General features: G+C 36.3%; 3 protein-coding genes, 1 long non-coding RNA gene and 1 other non-coding gene across 6 annotated transcripts; 2 read left to right on the top strand and 3 right to left on the bottom strand.

Moving 5' to 3' along the window:
- Positions 1 to 3,735: 3,735 nt before the first annotated feature.
- Positions 3,736 to 4,937, bottom strand: LOC111804021 (uncharacterized). Of its 2 annotated transcripts, XM_023688671.2 has the most exons (3): positions 4,785 to 4,937; positions 4,023 to 4,484; positions 3,736 to 3,940 (listed from the first exon to the last, which is right to left on the bottom strand). In XM_023688671.2, the coding sequence occupies exons 2-3, from the start codon at positions 4,468 to 4,470 to the stop codon at positions 3,879 to 3,881; spliced, it is 510 nt and encodes a 169-aa protein (XP_023544439.1). In that variant the 5' UTR covers positions 4,471 to 4,484; positions 4,785 to 4,937; the 3' UTR covers positions 3,736 to 3,878. The 2 variants fall into 2 exon arrangements, with proteins under 2 accessions (XP_023544439.1, XP_023544438.1); XM_023688670.2 differs by lacking the exon at positions 4,785 to 4,937 and having other exon boundaries at positions 4,023 to 4,683.
- LOC111804022 (uncharacterized) lies at positions 4,706 to 5,564 on the top strand. The gene is made up of 2 exons (XR_002816453.2): positions 4,706 to 4,841; positions 4,931 to 5,564. It is a non-coding gene; the product is annotated as an uncharacterized LOC111804022 (long non-coding RNA).
- A 486-nt stretch (positions 5,565 to 6,050) lies between these two features.
- LOC111804085 (plectin-like protein) lies at positions 6,051 to 8,836 on the bottom strand. Its single transcript, XM_023688769.2, has 5 exons — positions 8,514 to 8,836; positions 8,296 to 8,437; positions 8,088 to 8,189; positions 6,510 to 6,583; positions 6,051 to 6,433 (listed from the first exon to the last, which is right to left on the bottom strand). Exons 1-5 carry the CDS (start codon positions 8,689 to 8,691, stop codon positions 6,324 to 6,326), a joined length of 606 nt encoding a protein of 201 aa, XP_023544537.1. The 5' UTR covers positions 8,692 to 8,836; the 3' UTR covers positions 6,051 to 6,323.
- A 105-nt stretch (positions 8,837 to 8,941) lies between these two features.
- On the top strand, positions 8,942 to 9,023 carry TRNAS-UGA (transfer RNA serine (anticodon UGA)). Its single transcript has one exon. It is a non-coding gene; the product is annotated as a tRNA-Ser (tRNA).
- A 2,456-nt stretch (positions 9,024 to 11,479) lies between these two features.
- LOC111804477 (uncharacterized) lies at positions 11,480 to 12,448 on the bottom strand. Its single transcript, XM_023689300.2, has 2 exons — positions 12,089 to 12,448; positions 11,480 to 12,006 (listed from the first exon to the last, which is right to left on the bottom strand). Exons 1-2 carry the CDS (start codon positions 12,402 to 12,404, stop codon positions 11,546 to 11,548), a joined length of 777 nt encoding a protein of 258 aa, XP_023545068.2. The 5' UTR covers positions 12,405 to 12,448; the 3' UTR covers positions 11,480 to 11,545.
- Positions 12,449 to 13,591: the final 1,143 nt, after the last annotated feature.

Below are 13,591 nucleotides of genomic sequence, written 5' to 3'. Positions count from 1 at the left end.
TCTCTTCCAATGACAGTTTTGATTTCTTTCTCCTCCTACAAACTATATTTTCTTCCTTTAACATTGATGAGAATAATGTCATAGACGACCAGAACGATCGAGGGAAAACGAGAGACTTTTTCTCGAAACATGGACCAATGCCTTAATTTCTAAAGGAAAATGGCTAGGGCAGACTGGAAGGATCAAGGGGCCATTCCCTTGTAAACGATTTAGTAATTTTCAAAGTAATTTTTTATTATTTGGCAAAATGGATCTTGGAATTTATTGGAGAAGATTGAAATCGAAGTTGGTTCGACAAGATCATTAGTCTTGGATGAATCTTTTTGAAAGGAAAGGGGTGGATCAAGAGAGATTTGGTAATTCTGGAGGTTCTTCATTCACAGGAGAATCAACTCTACCCCTCCATTTCGGTTCCCCGCCTGACCTCTATCTTTTTCCGAATGCAAGAGCTCTTTCTTCTCTCAAATTCCTGTCCAAATTCCCTTGTGATCATGAGCAGGGACTCTACGTCTTGACAGATCTTCTTGGTGGGGTTGACTATCGACCAGCTAAGAGCAACTCCAATCTTCGATTTGTTCTTTTTCTTCACACCGGTTGACTTTTAACGGCAAATGGGTTATTGAGGAATTTCTGTCTCATTGATGCGACAAACTTTTTTCACTCTGATCTATGCAATTTTTTTTTGTTGATTAATCAAAGTTTCTCCAAATGGGTTTTTCCAAAAGTCGTTCTTTATTGTCATATCTTATCTCCTTAGCATTCTTATTCATCATATTCTTATTTGCATAAGGTGAATTTGGGGAGAGATATAAACTTCTAACCTTTTAATACTCAAAATAGTGAAGTTACAATAGATGCATGCAATCATATATCAATCATTAAACATTGATGCATGATATAATAATAAGTTGAATAGCTAATAGCTCCCTCCCTAAATTAAGCTTTTGGCATTACATTCTTGTCCAGTGTAATATCTGCAAATGAAATCAACAAGAAACAGACTAAATCCCACACCACTTCTCATCTTCATCTTCAACTGATAGGAAACCCCAAACAAGAACCAGACTTTGTTGCAGATCATGAACACATCGGGGCAAGGATAAGAACCACATCAATCAAACACTAGCTTGATTTTGATTGATAAACTTCCACATCCCAAAACTCATCCCTTCTCGTATTATTATTATATTATGAACATTCTGTGTTTTCATGAACATTGTTGCAGAGAACAGATTGGTGTCTCATCTGAAGCTGCTGCTACTCATGGACAGCGAGGAGGACAGGAATGGATCATATCCCACATCACTTGGATATCTCTGTACTCTCCACATGACTCTATGTCCTTGTATAGGCTCCCTAGTCCCTTCCCATTGCCTGCCATTTTCACCCATTTCTTAAAACCACTTAGAGAAACAGAGAAAAACAGAGAAAAACAGAGAAAACAGAGAGAAACAGAGAGATTACCTTTAGGCTGAACGAGATGGCGTGAGTTCACTCTAAGAAGAAACAGCTTAGTGGGTAAGAGGAATGAGCGTTTCAAACAATCCCATAATCTCCATCCCTTCATCTTCTTCTTCTTCTTCTTCTCTCTCTCTCTCTCTCTCTAGGATCAAAACCAGAGTTCATAAATAAACAACACACAGACGGTCGTTTGGACTAAACTCAGTGGATTTATAATGGTTCAATTCAATTTTAGACACAAAAAACTATGGAGATGACGACCATATACAGTGAAAGTGGTCAAATATGGCACCAAATTAAGATGGAAAGATGAGGAACATTTTGGGTATTGAGGATCAAAATAAACATTAAGATTAAATAGGAGTAAAGAGTTTGGATTTTGCTTTCCCCATCTATCCTTTCCACCTAGATTCTCTTCCAACAATATAGACAATTTGGGCCATATCAAACTGTTATTGTCTTTTCTATCGTCTTTTTCTATCTACGTCGATATATGTTCTTTTCATGTTTTTAATACTCGGGTTCTTTTGTATCTATAACGAACGTATTTTAGATCACTTCCCTTCACTCCACACGTTTATCGTTTAACTTCATAGTTAGTTTTTCGAACCCAGTTCTGTTTGTTTTCATTTCATTGACAAGTAAGAATGTACCGTTCTAGTGAGTGATATAGAAAATGGGATGAAAATGGAACAGTTGAGAAGATAGGAATGATTAAGATGGTTAGGTAAGATTAATGTTAATGGTCTTATGTTCATGTTTTGTTTAGTGGTCGTAGTAGGAATTGATCATGTGCTGCACTAACTACCTTTGTTTTGACATCTTACCAAATTGAGAGCCCTTGATTTTATCCATATTTTTGTGATGGGACTTGGATCAAATGGAATATGAATTTTGAGATTTAGTGAACTCAAAGTCAACTTCAATCCCATGGAAAGGCAATGGGCACCCCACTTTCAGGATTTTGTGATAACTTGGTGCTTATGTCGGATGTTTAGCTTAAGTCATACGAATTGATGAATTGAGTGATTGAAATTGTAATGACCCGACTTTTTATATTACGAATTGTAGGTCGTCACGTACGCTCAAAGGTAAAAGGGGTGGTAAATTTTTCTTTTGTAAGATGGGAGACTTAAAATTTAAATATGTATTCAAAAGTAACATAAAAGGTAGTATTTGTGGAGTCAAATCAAATGGTTTACTAGAGAGACATAAGTTTCGAGAAGTAGCATTGAAAATAATAATAAAATGACAAGAAGGAAGACGACTCGATCTAAAGACATCGCCTGCAATTGCACGACTCCACACGCTTCTATACTCTATCGGAAAGAATAACATGGGATGAGTATAAAATACTTAGTATGCAACCTACTTGTAGGCTATTGTCAGACTTAATTTATACATAAAAACTGAAGCGATGTGTTCATGACTATTTGATTGCTCAAACTATATGAATGGATGAATTCCCTATCCTCATCCCCTCAAAGTTTTTCGTTATATTTGGATGAATAGAGCGGTCTTTGTTCCCGTCACCATTTAACTCGAGATTTTTTTCTTCCCACTCTCTCCGTTCTCGGCCTAATAAGAATGAGTCCCTTCAAGGTTTCGTCCCTGAAAGAAGAATGGACATTTCTGCTATTAGTCAAGTATAAGTGGGTAAACCATATCCATCTCTTGAAAGATTTGATCACAATGAGTACTAATCAAGAGAAAAGATGGATCAATTATTTCCTTCTAAGTCCACCTTTTTTTCATAATTCAATGCATTGAAAGCTAGCTTGGTTTCTACAATCGAGTAAGAAACCCCACATCCTTCGCCACGATTAGACCTTTTTATTAGACTTTCTTTCCATCACATCCGCATCGATAAGAGTTGATGACTCGAACAACACGAATAGAGTTCCAACCTAATTTTTTGTTTTCGCATGAATTTGATTGAGTTGTTAGGTCAAACAATCCAACTTATCTACCATACATGTTATATTAATAACTACAATCTCATAAAACTCAAATATCAAGCATTCATAAATCACGACACATCATTAATATTAATATTAGTTACAAACGTCAGATATTCTTAATTTTTATAATAATCTTAAAAATAAGATTGAGTCATATCTCTATTTTTGAGTTAGTCGAGTTGATCAAATTGACCTAATAAATAAAATCTATAAATGGACGTGAATTTTCAATTTTCTAAAAGTTTATTCAAACCTTCATGATTCAGAATAGGTAATTTAGATTGGTCGGGTTCTTAAATCATATGAATGCCTCTACACAAGACATGGAGATGTCCCTTTATTTATTATGTACTCTGTTTTAAAAAAGAAGAGTACTAAGCCCAAACAATCAAAACAACTTAAATTTACATGAAACAGAGGCCTATGAACCAAAAACAACACAAAACTAAGAAGTAATCATTCATGGATAATGGAGTGAATCAGAATTGTAGCTTCATCTGTTGTGGTCACTGCATCACCTGTTTAGTTCATCACAATTTCAAATTTTCATTACTCTGAAATTCAATGAATTCAAAATTTCTGTTCTATGAAGATACCCACCTTGAAGTGAAGCAGGCAAGTGGGAGACAATGTTGTCTATAATGCCTCCTCCGACGCCGCCATCGCCACCGCCGCTCTTTTCTTCAACCGACTCAGAACCGCCGCTTTTATCCCTTTCCTCTTCCCCACCATCTTCATTTCCCTCTGCAGACGCCATGTTTGCAATAAAATTCTTCAGAAACCCACTTTTCTTTCCCTGTTCTTCTTCTTTCTCTGTCTTTTCTTCCCTTTCATCTGCAGAAACCATGCTCGAGATGAAATTCTTCAGAAACCCACTTTCTTTTTCTTCATCTTCTTCTTTCTTTTCTTCACCTCCCTCGGCAGACACCATGTTAGAAATGAAATTCCTCAGAAACCCACTTGACTTCTCCTTTTCTTCTTCTTCTTCTTCACCTCCTCTTTGTTGAATGAGTTTCTGAGGATGTTCCTCTGCAGCTCCACCTTCCATGGTTTCCAGATTTCCTGTTTCAGTTAAGGTTTCGATTAGATATCTATCGATGAAATCATCGAACATTCTCTTGTCTGCATAAGCAGAAACTTGCAGAGGAATGGACGAGCGTCATTCCAAGCAATGATTAGAAAAAAGAGGCTTTTCTCAGGTTACACGTATTTTTTTTAAACCTATCAGATGGAAATTTGTTTTTTTGTCGAATGAAAGATCAACACGTTGTATTTAAAACAATATTTAAATGGAAGGTCGGTTGGAGATTTTTCGATGCCTTAAAAAATTAAAAATTGAAGTATGTTTGCAAGACCATTTACCTCAACCTGCCTCACCGGTTTGTTCCACGGGTCATCATCAATAATCAAGCTCTTGAGGTCGATCAGCTGCAATTCGAGCTAGTTTGTTCGTTGTTCTTTGCCTTGTGATTCCCTGAAATGAAGCTGCTTTCTTTTGTCTGAATCAGGACTACCAAGACTTCATGGCCTATATATGCGAAGCCTGCAAAGGAAATACTGCACCAGAAGCTTGCAGGCCTACAATGGCTCGACGACTAGCAATACCTGGAAAACACCAATGCTGGCAATCAAGACTGGTGTGGAACTCCAAAAAGAAACTCAACATTTGAAACGCTGGCAAGGAAGGATCTCAAGATCAAACCAGCCGGAAAATTAGATACTAGAGACAATGGAGAAGTTTCTAATTTGTAATAACAGTACTAGAAGATAACGATAAGATGATGCTAACATTAGTTCATTACCTGGTTGTAATGTTGCATTCTTAGTTCAGACAGTATAAAAGTTTGGACCTTCTCATCAACTATTAATGCTATAAAAAAGATTAAGGAAAAGAATAGAACAGAACTCTTATGTTAGAAATTACGAACCTTCACAAGCATTTTAAAACCTTGAGAGAAGCCCGAAAAGGAAAGTCCAAAGAGGACAATATCTCTTAGTGGTGGGCTTGAACTATTACAATCCCTTTAATTAGCCAATGTGTGACTCCCTCCCAACAATCCATCCCTCAACAAAGTACACCATATAGCCTCCTTTGAGGCCTATGGAGTCCTAGGATAGTCTCCCCTTAATAAAGGCTTGACTCCTTCTCTAGTGCCCTCGAACAAAGGGTGTCTTTTGTTCGACACTTGAGTCACTTTTGAATACACCTTCGAGACTCACAACTTTTTTGTTCGAAACTTGAGGATTTTATTGATAAGAGTAAGGCTCCGACACCATGTCAGAAACCACAAACTTCCACAATAGTATGATATTGTCCACTCACTTATAGAGATATATGATATTGTGATTGCAAGGTGATGGCTAGGTCCTGTCCTTCTGGAGGCGATGAGTTTCTTGGTGTTCTCTGTCCAAATTATATTCTGAACAATGCTCATATATTTGCTGCTTGTTCTACAAATGAGTACTACAATCATACAATATTGCCTCGGAACCACAACAAAACTCCATAAAACACCATCATAGGATCGTCATATTTTCATCGTATGATCCATAGTGATATTATAATCTTTTTCAGTGACTAATATGAGCAGGCTATAATAGATCTTAGAATTTAAACTGCCATATAGATGAGTAGAATGGAGACAGAGTCAATTGCTTCCTTGAGAATCAAATATCCATGATAATGAGCAAGATACTGCTTGCTGCAATTACAATAATCATCAAGGACTAAGGAGATGTGATTTACAATAAGTTATCACAAACGACAGTACTTTAGAGATTAGTCCCTTAAACATACATATACAACAAAATAAACATTCAATTTTAATACCATGAGGTGAAGAAAGAAGATGGGACAAGATATAATAAGCTGCTAATTCACAATGTAATGGATGTATGGTACTATGGGGAATTAATCATATTCCAAATGTCATTGCATATATCAAAAGAAGATATATTAGTCGGGTCGAATTCAAACTCTTGCACAACCCGTTTATTTCTGTCCACAATATCTGTAGTTGATTAGCGTTAAGGTAAAGAAATCGCAATAAGGAAACAGAAAAGAGTACAAATTCAGATGAAGGATACGGCCAGAAATTTTAGACTGATCGTCCATGTTTGGTATTATATCAGTGACCGAAGCATACATTGAAAGCTTCCTCCTACAAGAAAAAGTAAAATTTGAATCAATTCAAAACATGAGAACTGTCAGGTTGATGTTATCAAAAGATTAATGAGAATTGAGTTGTAAGAGATCTTTGATGGCCACCCAGTTTATAAGTTCATGGTTAAAAAGAATACGATAATTGCAACTACTACAAATTCAATTCTGGAATGAACTACAGTTCCAAATGTGAAGGACAGTGAATCCAGCACACCCCTTGGGAGATCCCACATCGGTTGAGGAGGAGAACGAAACATTTCTTATAAGGGTGTAGAAACCTCTCCCTAACATATGTGTTTTAAAAACCTTGAAGGGAAGCCCAAAGGGGACAATATCTACTAGCAGTGGGCTTGGGCTGTTACACCCCTCCACAATGTTATTTTGTCTACTTTGGCGTATCCTCTCATTGGTTTCACCTAAAAAGTCTCTTTCCAAGGAAGATAATTCTCCTCGCTTATATTCCATAAATCTCTCCCTTTCCTATTTAATGTGGTAACATATTAGTCCAGTCCACCTCATTTTATATAATGACTTTTGACAACTATTTGTACTTGGTAGTGTTGTTTCCTAATCATTGTTACCTCTGTTTCTTCTCTCATTCATCTCTTAGCAAATTTCAAATACCTTACAGAAAAACTCTCCATTTTCAACACAGGACAAAGATTCCATAGCTTTAAGATCTGAAGAGGTTGGCATTATCTATATCATGAATCAAATATTAGACTATAAAACGTTCATTACTTCAAAAAATTAAGCAGCCATCTTCATAGGAGTGTCTACCTTGTTAACTTTTCTAACCTTAAGCTATCAATAGGAAGAACAAAGGTGCCAATAACCTATAATTTGTGTGCATAAAAGGTAAACCTTCAAAAAATTAAGCAGCCATCTTCATAGGAGTGTCTACCTTGTTAACTTGTCTAACCTTAAGCTATCAATAGGAAGAACAAAGGTGCCAATAACCTATAATTTGTGTGCATAAAAGGTAAACCTTCAAAAAATTAAGCAGCCATCTTCATAGGAGTGTCTACCTTGTTAACTTGTCTAACCTTAAGCTATCAATAGGAAGAACAAAGGTGCCAATAACCTATAATTTGTGTGCATAAAAGGTAAACCTTCAAAAAATTAAGCAGCCATCTTCATAGGAGTGTCTACCTTGTTAACTTGTCTAACCTTAAGCTATCAATAGGAAGAACAAAGGTGCCAATAACCTATAATTTGTGTGCATAAAAGGTAAACCTTCAAAAAATTAAGCAGCCATCTTCATAGGAGTGTCTACCTTGTTAACTTTTCTAACCTTAAGCTATCAATAGGAAGAACAAAGGTGCCAATAACCTAATTTGTGTGCATAAAAGGTAAACCTTCTGTACTTCCAAGTTCCAACTAAAAATACATTAAAAAAGATGTGCTTGTCAGATAATACTTGATACTGCACAATGCTGAAATAGATATAAAATTCACAGTTACAGATGACAAAGCAACTTGAAAACAGAAAAGAAACTCACTGCGTCCTAAGTTCTTGTTGCTCAAGTTTCTTCATTGCCTGCTTCCTTTCTTGAACAGAAATCCTTTGGCGGTCTAGATCATTAATCTCACTGGTGATAATTGTGTTGACGAAAAGCAGGTGCATCATACATACATGTGACAGGAAAATACATTAGGAACAAACAATCATATGAATAATTTAACAATAAAAGTTAATTTTACACTCATCTAATTTCCTCCATGAGCAAATTCCCTTTGCCAAGTTCCTCTCCGAGTTCCTTTTCGAGAATATCGATTTCATCATCTGAAACAGTGCTCGCTCTCGCCTCCTCTGTTTTCTGCCGGCATGCCTCGATTTTCTTCTCATAATCTGCAAAAGACCTAGAATCTATAACCTCGAAATGATTTGAAATCAACCTTTATTTAGAGAGAGAGAGAGAGTTGACCTTGAGCTGAGCTTTGAACATTACTGAAATCATCGAAGCAAGAAGATTGAAGCGTCTTGAAATGTTCAAGACATTGATTCAAGGTTTGAACGTCATTTTGGTCGTTCAAGAGCGCTACCAGATCGTCACCATAAGATAAAAGCTCCTCGATTTTGAACTTTCCGGCGAAATCTGCCATTCCTGTTAATTGAACAACAAATCGACAACGAGGTTCCTGGAAGCAGGGGAAATTTCAGGGGAGAGCAGAAGAGTAAAGTGACGATAGAAAATTTTGAATTCAGGAGTCAGTGGGGAAGCCTTTTTCGGGCGATATTCAGTCCTAGGGCTCCAACTTAGAAAAATCAATTATGTTTCGGCGCCAAAAATCATTGTATTTAATTTAAATTTGGATAAATTAATACATAATAATGGGTACGATAACACAAATCGTCAATATGTCCGAGTGGTTAAGGAGACAGACTCGAAATCTGTTGGGCTTTGCCTGCGCAGGTTCGAATCCTGCTGTTGACGATTTTTTTTTTCTTTTTATATTTATCCATTTTTTTTAAAGGAATTGTTTTTTTTTTTTTTTTTTTTTTGCAAAATTTTAAAATTTAATATTGCCAACTAAACATGTAAATGAACTTTGTAATTTGTTGTTATTATTATTTTTAGATAACTAAGTTAAAAGCTAACTTTTCATACTAAATTAATTAATAAAAATTATTAAATTCTCTCGAAGCATTAAGACTTCAAAGATAAAATTATGACATTTTATTTTGGTTCTGATTTATTTTGAAAAAGATAAAGATATGATTTGCACGGGAACATTGACGATAGACCCATCAGTAAATGACTGCTCGAGTTCTTGAGACTGGAGAAAGGCACCCCGAATGCTAGGTCAATTCTGTGCCGGTTAGAGACTAGGTTTGAGATGCATATCATTGAAAGAGAGCATCACCTCACCTCATTCAATAGTCAATTCGAGTAAGAGGTCGTTGATCTTGATTCAATTCACGATACATGAGCTAGAATGTTGGTTTCACCTCCCAATCGTTCGAGAATTAGTAGTAGTATTACTTGCTAACCATCTCTTACCAACTCAAAATAAAAAATTAAGAAAATATATTAAACACAAAATTTAAACATTTAATAATGCAAATACCTAATAATAAAAATAAAAAAAAATATAAAAATATTTGAATTTGAGGCCATCATTTATTTGTAGCACTACAGGTAATTTAATCGTTAAAAATCTACTTCCATCTCTTTCAAGTTACTATGAAATATACCAGTTATTGCTACTTTCGACCTTTATAAATGGTGGATCCTTCGTAGAATAGTTTCTAACGAAGAACATAGTTTCAAATCGTTCACACCGTAAAATTCATGTCTCATCTTAGAAACTTCCGTTCAAACTCTGCATTCATTCTACAACATGAATTCGGTCTAATTCTAGAGCCACTATAATTAATGATTGTTTTTATACGAAGACGAGATACCTGACATTTCACAACCACAAATGGATTGTCGAAGAAAACGACATGAAGCGAGGTTTTTGCGAAATGCACGATTTAAATTTGAAACTTTCAAATAAGACGTCGTTTTACACATGAAAAATATGTGAATACATAATTTATAAAATGTCGGGCTAAAAAACATAAAAAGAGAAAATTTCGTATATTTTTATTCGTCTTTTGTCGCAAAAAAAAAAAATAGGAATGATTATGTAAACTCAAACAATAAAATAATATATCATCAGATGATGTCTCGTATATTGAATAAACGGATGTATGTATAATATTAGAAATTTTCTCGAGGGCCATATTTTCAAAGGACGTCTATATGGAACTATTTAGTCGAATTTACGGGTGTATATGGGTTGGGGTGGAAAAATATTTAGGATCAACTCGAAATTTTGGGTTGATGATCCGAGTAATTTGAATAGAATTCACAACCTGATCTAGCCCTCTATTTTCGGGTTGGGTTAGGTTGAGTTTTTTTTTTTTTTTTTTTAATTATTTAAAACATCGTACTTATCTACTATACAAGTTAGGTTAATAACTAAAATCTTATAAAATTCAAAGGACGATAGGGAGGATTGAATTGTAACCCTATTTTCGGTGGTCGGATCAAAAGTCTTTAGAAATTTTTATTTTTTTAAAAAATTTAATCAAACCTAAATCGAAATAAATATAAACCAAACTTTTATGGTTGGATTGGTAGTGTGAATGAGTAAGATTCTTAGGTCAGTCCACAATTAATTCACTTAAATGTTTAAGATTAATTTATTAATTTAACACAGCGTGAACAAACTGTCAATATGTCCGAGTGGTTAAGGAGATAGACTCGAAATCTATTGGGCGAACCTGATGTTGACGATATTTTTTGTTAAATTATCTGTTAGGTGTTGCCTGCCTTCTTATATTTTGTTATTTAAAAATATAATATATTTGTTGAATATTTTGAAATGATTGCGTCAAAAATGAAAATTTTATTTAGAACTTTATTTCAATAGAATTATTAATTCGAATCGTATAATATTTCAGAAGCTGTCATTGCTGGTTGGTTCCTCATTGAAAGTCATGCAGTAGTTGCCAGACCAAACTTCCTTAGTTGAACCTTAAAATGAAATTTTTATTCAAATTATATAATTTTGAGAAGCTAACATCACTAGTTGACTCCCCCGGGTAGACAGCTAGTTACTAGTTGTTAGACAGGACTTCCTTGTCTTTAGCCTAGCCGCCTTGTCTTATCCCGCCCTTCTAGACTACATTTTCTTATTTTAAGGCTTACTGTCCTACATTCAACCTTCAGACTTCTTTTCTCGAAAAAAATAAAGGAGAATTCTTGTTTCCCGTTTCCTTTATACGTTAATTAAATAATTTTAACATAAATTCAATATGTTCGAGTGGTTAAGGAGACAGCCTACACGTTAACGGAATTTTTCCAAACCTTAACGAACAATGTTCGTTAAAATGAGTACATGAATAAGAATTAGGGTTTTGTTGGGCAAAAATTTATACAACTATAGATTAAATTAAGAATTCAAACTAAATTATATGTTTCTTTTGCTTTGCAGAAGATTTGGATCCAACCCTACGGTTGTCGTCCCTCACCGGACTTCTCACTCCACACAACCGATGGTGGTGCTTTATCCGCCATGGAAACAGCATGTCTAGCCCACAGCCCTTGGGCGGTGAAAATGGCCTCCCTCCCACCCTCTGCGGCGAGAAAGCGTGGCGGTTCAACACCGACGAGGCGGCTAATGCCGTTGCATCCGGTAGAAACCGCTCGATCATGAAATTCGACGACCGCTTGCAACTCACATTCTTTCCTTCTTCTTCTTCTTCCTTCTCTCTATACAAATTCAGCTCGTTTAGCTTCAAATCCTTCTCGGCCTTCTCGACTATATCGATGGCCTCCGACAATGAGAACACATCCACGACATCGGACAAGACATAATCGCTCTCACTCAAATTGTCGTCACTCTCACTACGTCGAGTGTTTTCTTCTGAAAATTTCAAACTTCGAATCAAATCATATAAACTAAATTTCCAATTCAAAACAATTTAAAAAAATTTCATAAACCCTACTTGTTTGAATCGGTGGTCGCCACCATCGAGGCGGAAGCGTAGGACGAGGAGTAGTAGCAGAGCTGTCGTAAACGACGTCGTGACATCTCTCGACGTAGTCCTTGGGCTTGCCAGGAGCTTGCTCCCAACAGAAAGGAACTCGATCGCTGGTGGTGGAGCCGGAGATACTCAAGCGGCCGATACCGACATTGGCGGCGGGACGACGGGTGGTCAAGAGGGGAGCGTTGAAGTTGAGTTTTCGAGCGATATGGTGGTGGCCGTAGCTCCGGCGTTGGTCGTGGTCGTGGTCGTGGTCGTGATCGTGGTCGTGTTCCATGAGATGGGTTGAAAAATGAATGGAAATGGGATTTGGTTGTGTTTGGAGATAAGATTAAAAGGGAAGTTAGTTGAAACATGAGGAGTTGAAACAGCTGGAGAATTATGGACATCTCGTGTGTTTCATTAAAGCCTAAATTTTTATTTATTTATTTATTTATTTATTTTTAATTTTTTTTTTAAAATTATTTATTTAATTTCTGGCAGATATATTTGTCACAAGACACAGTGGGATGAAGCTTTAATTAACTTATCAACTTCCATCAGATTCTCTGCTTCATTTGGAATTTACAGATATTTTAGCTTACACGTGTCAACCATCCAGAATATTTGTGGAATAAAAAGTAATTTACTAAAAAAAAAATTATGTTCTTCTTTTTTTATTCAGAATTATGGGTATGCTCGGAGATTTGAATCTCGAACTCGTATTCGATGAAAATAGAAAGACAACAAAAAATGAACGGTGGATCACCATTGAGATGTCCCACATTGATTGTGGAGAGGAGAACAAATCACTATTTATAAGTGTGTGGAAACCTTCCCCTAGCAGACCCATTTTAAAGCCTTGAAGGGAAGCCCGAAAGAAAAAACCCTAAGAGGACAATATCTGCTAGCGGTGGATCTGGGTCCTTGTTGTCGACGACTTCCAATAGGTGTATTGGTAAAAGAGGGGAAGATATATCATTAGAACAAACCACCATTTATAAGCCTTTTAAAGCCTTAAGGGGAAACCCGAAAGGGAAAGCCCAAATAGGACAATATCTAATCTTCCACCCTTCCCTAACAGACCCATTTATAAGCCTTTTAAAGCCTTAAGGGGAAATCCGAAAGGGAAAGCCCAAATAGGACAATATCTAATCTTCCACCCTTCCCTAACAGACGCGTTTTAAAGCCTTGAGGGGAAACCCGAAAGGGAAAGCCCAAATAGGACAATATCTGATCTTCCACCATTTATAAGCCTTTTAAAGCCTTAAGGGGAAACCCGAAAGGGAAAGCCCAAATAGGACAATATCTAATCTTCCACCCTTCCCTAACAGACGCGTTTTAAAGCCTTGAGGGGAAACCCGAAAGGGAAAGCCCAAATAGGACAATATCTGATCTTCCACCCTTCCCTAACAGACGCGTTTTAAAGCCTTGAGGGGAAACCCGAAAGGAAAAGCCCAAAGAGGACAATATCTGATCTAGGTC

The sequence above is a fragment of the Cucurbita pepo genome, chromosome 10 (assembly GCF_057944985.1).
Source record: "Cucurbita pepo subsp. pepo isolate OVF chromosome 10, ASM5794498v1, whole genome shotgun sequence".
In the NCBI taxonomy this organism is placed as follows: Eukaryota; Viridiplantae; Streptophyta; class Magnoliopsida; order Cucurbitales; family Cucurbitaceae; genus Cucurbita; species Cucurbita pepo.
The sequence above is the reverse complement of the archived record's forward strand: the minus strand, read 5'-3'. Positions and strand labels throughout refer to the sequence as shown.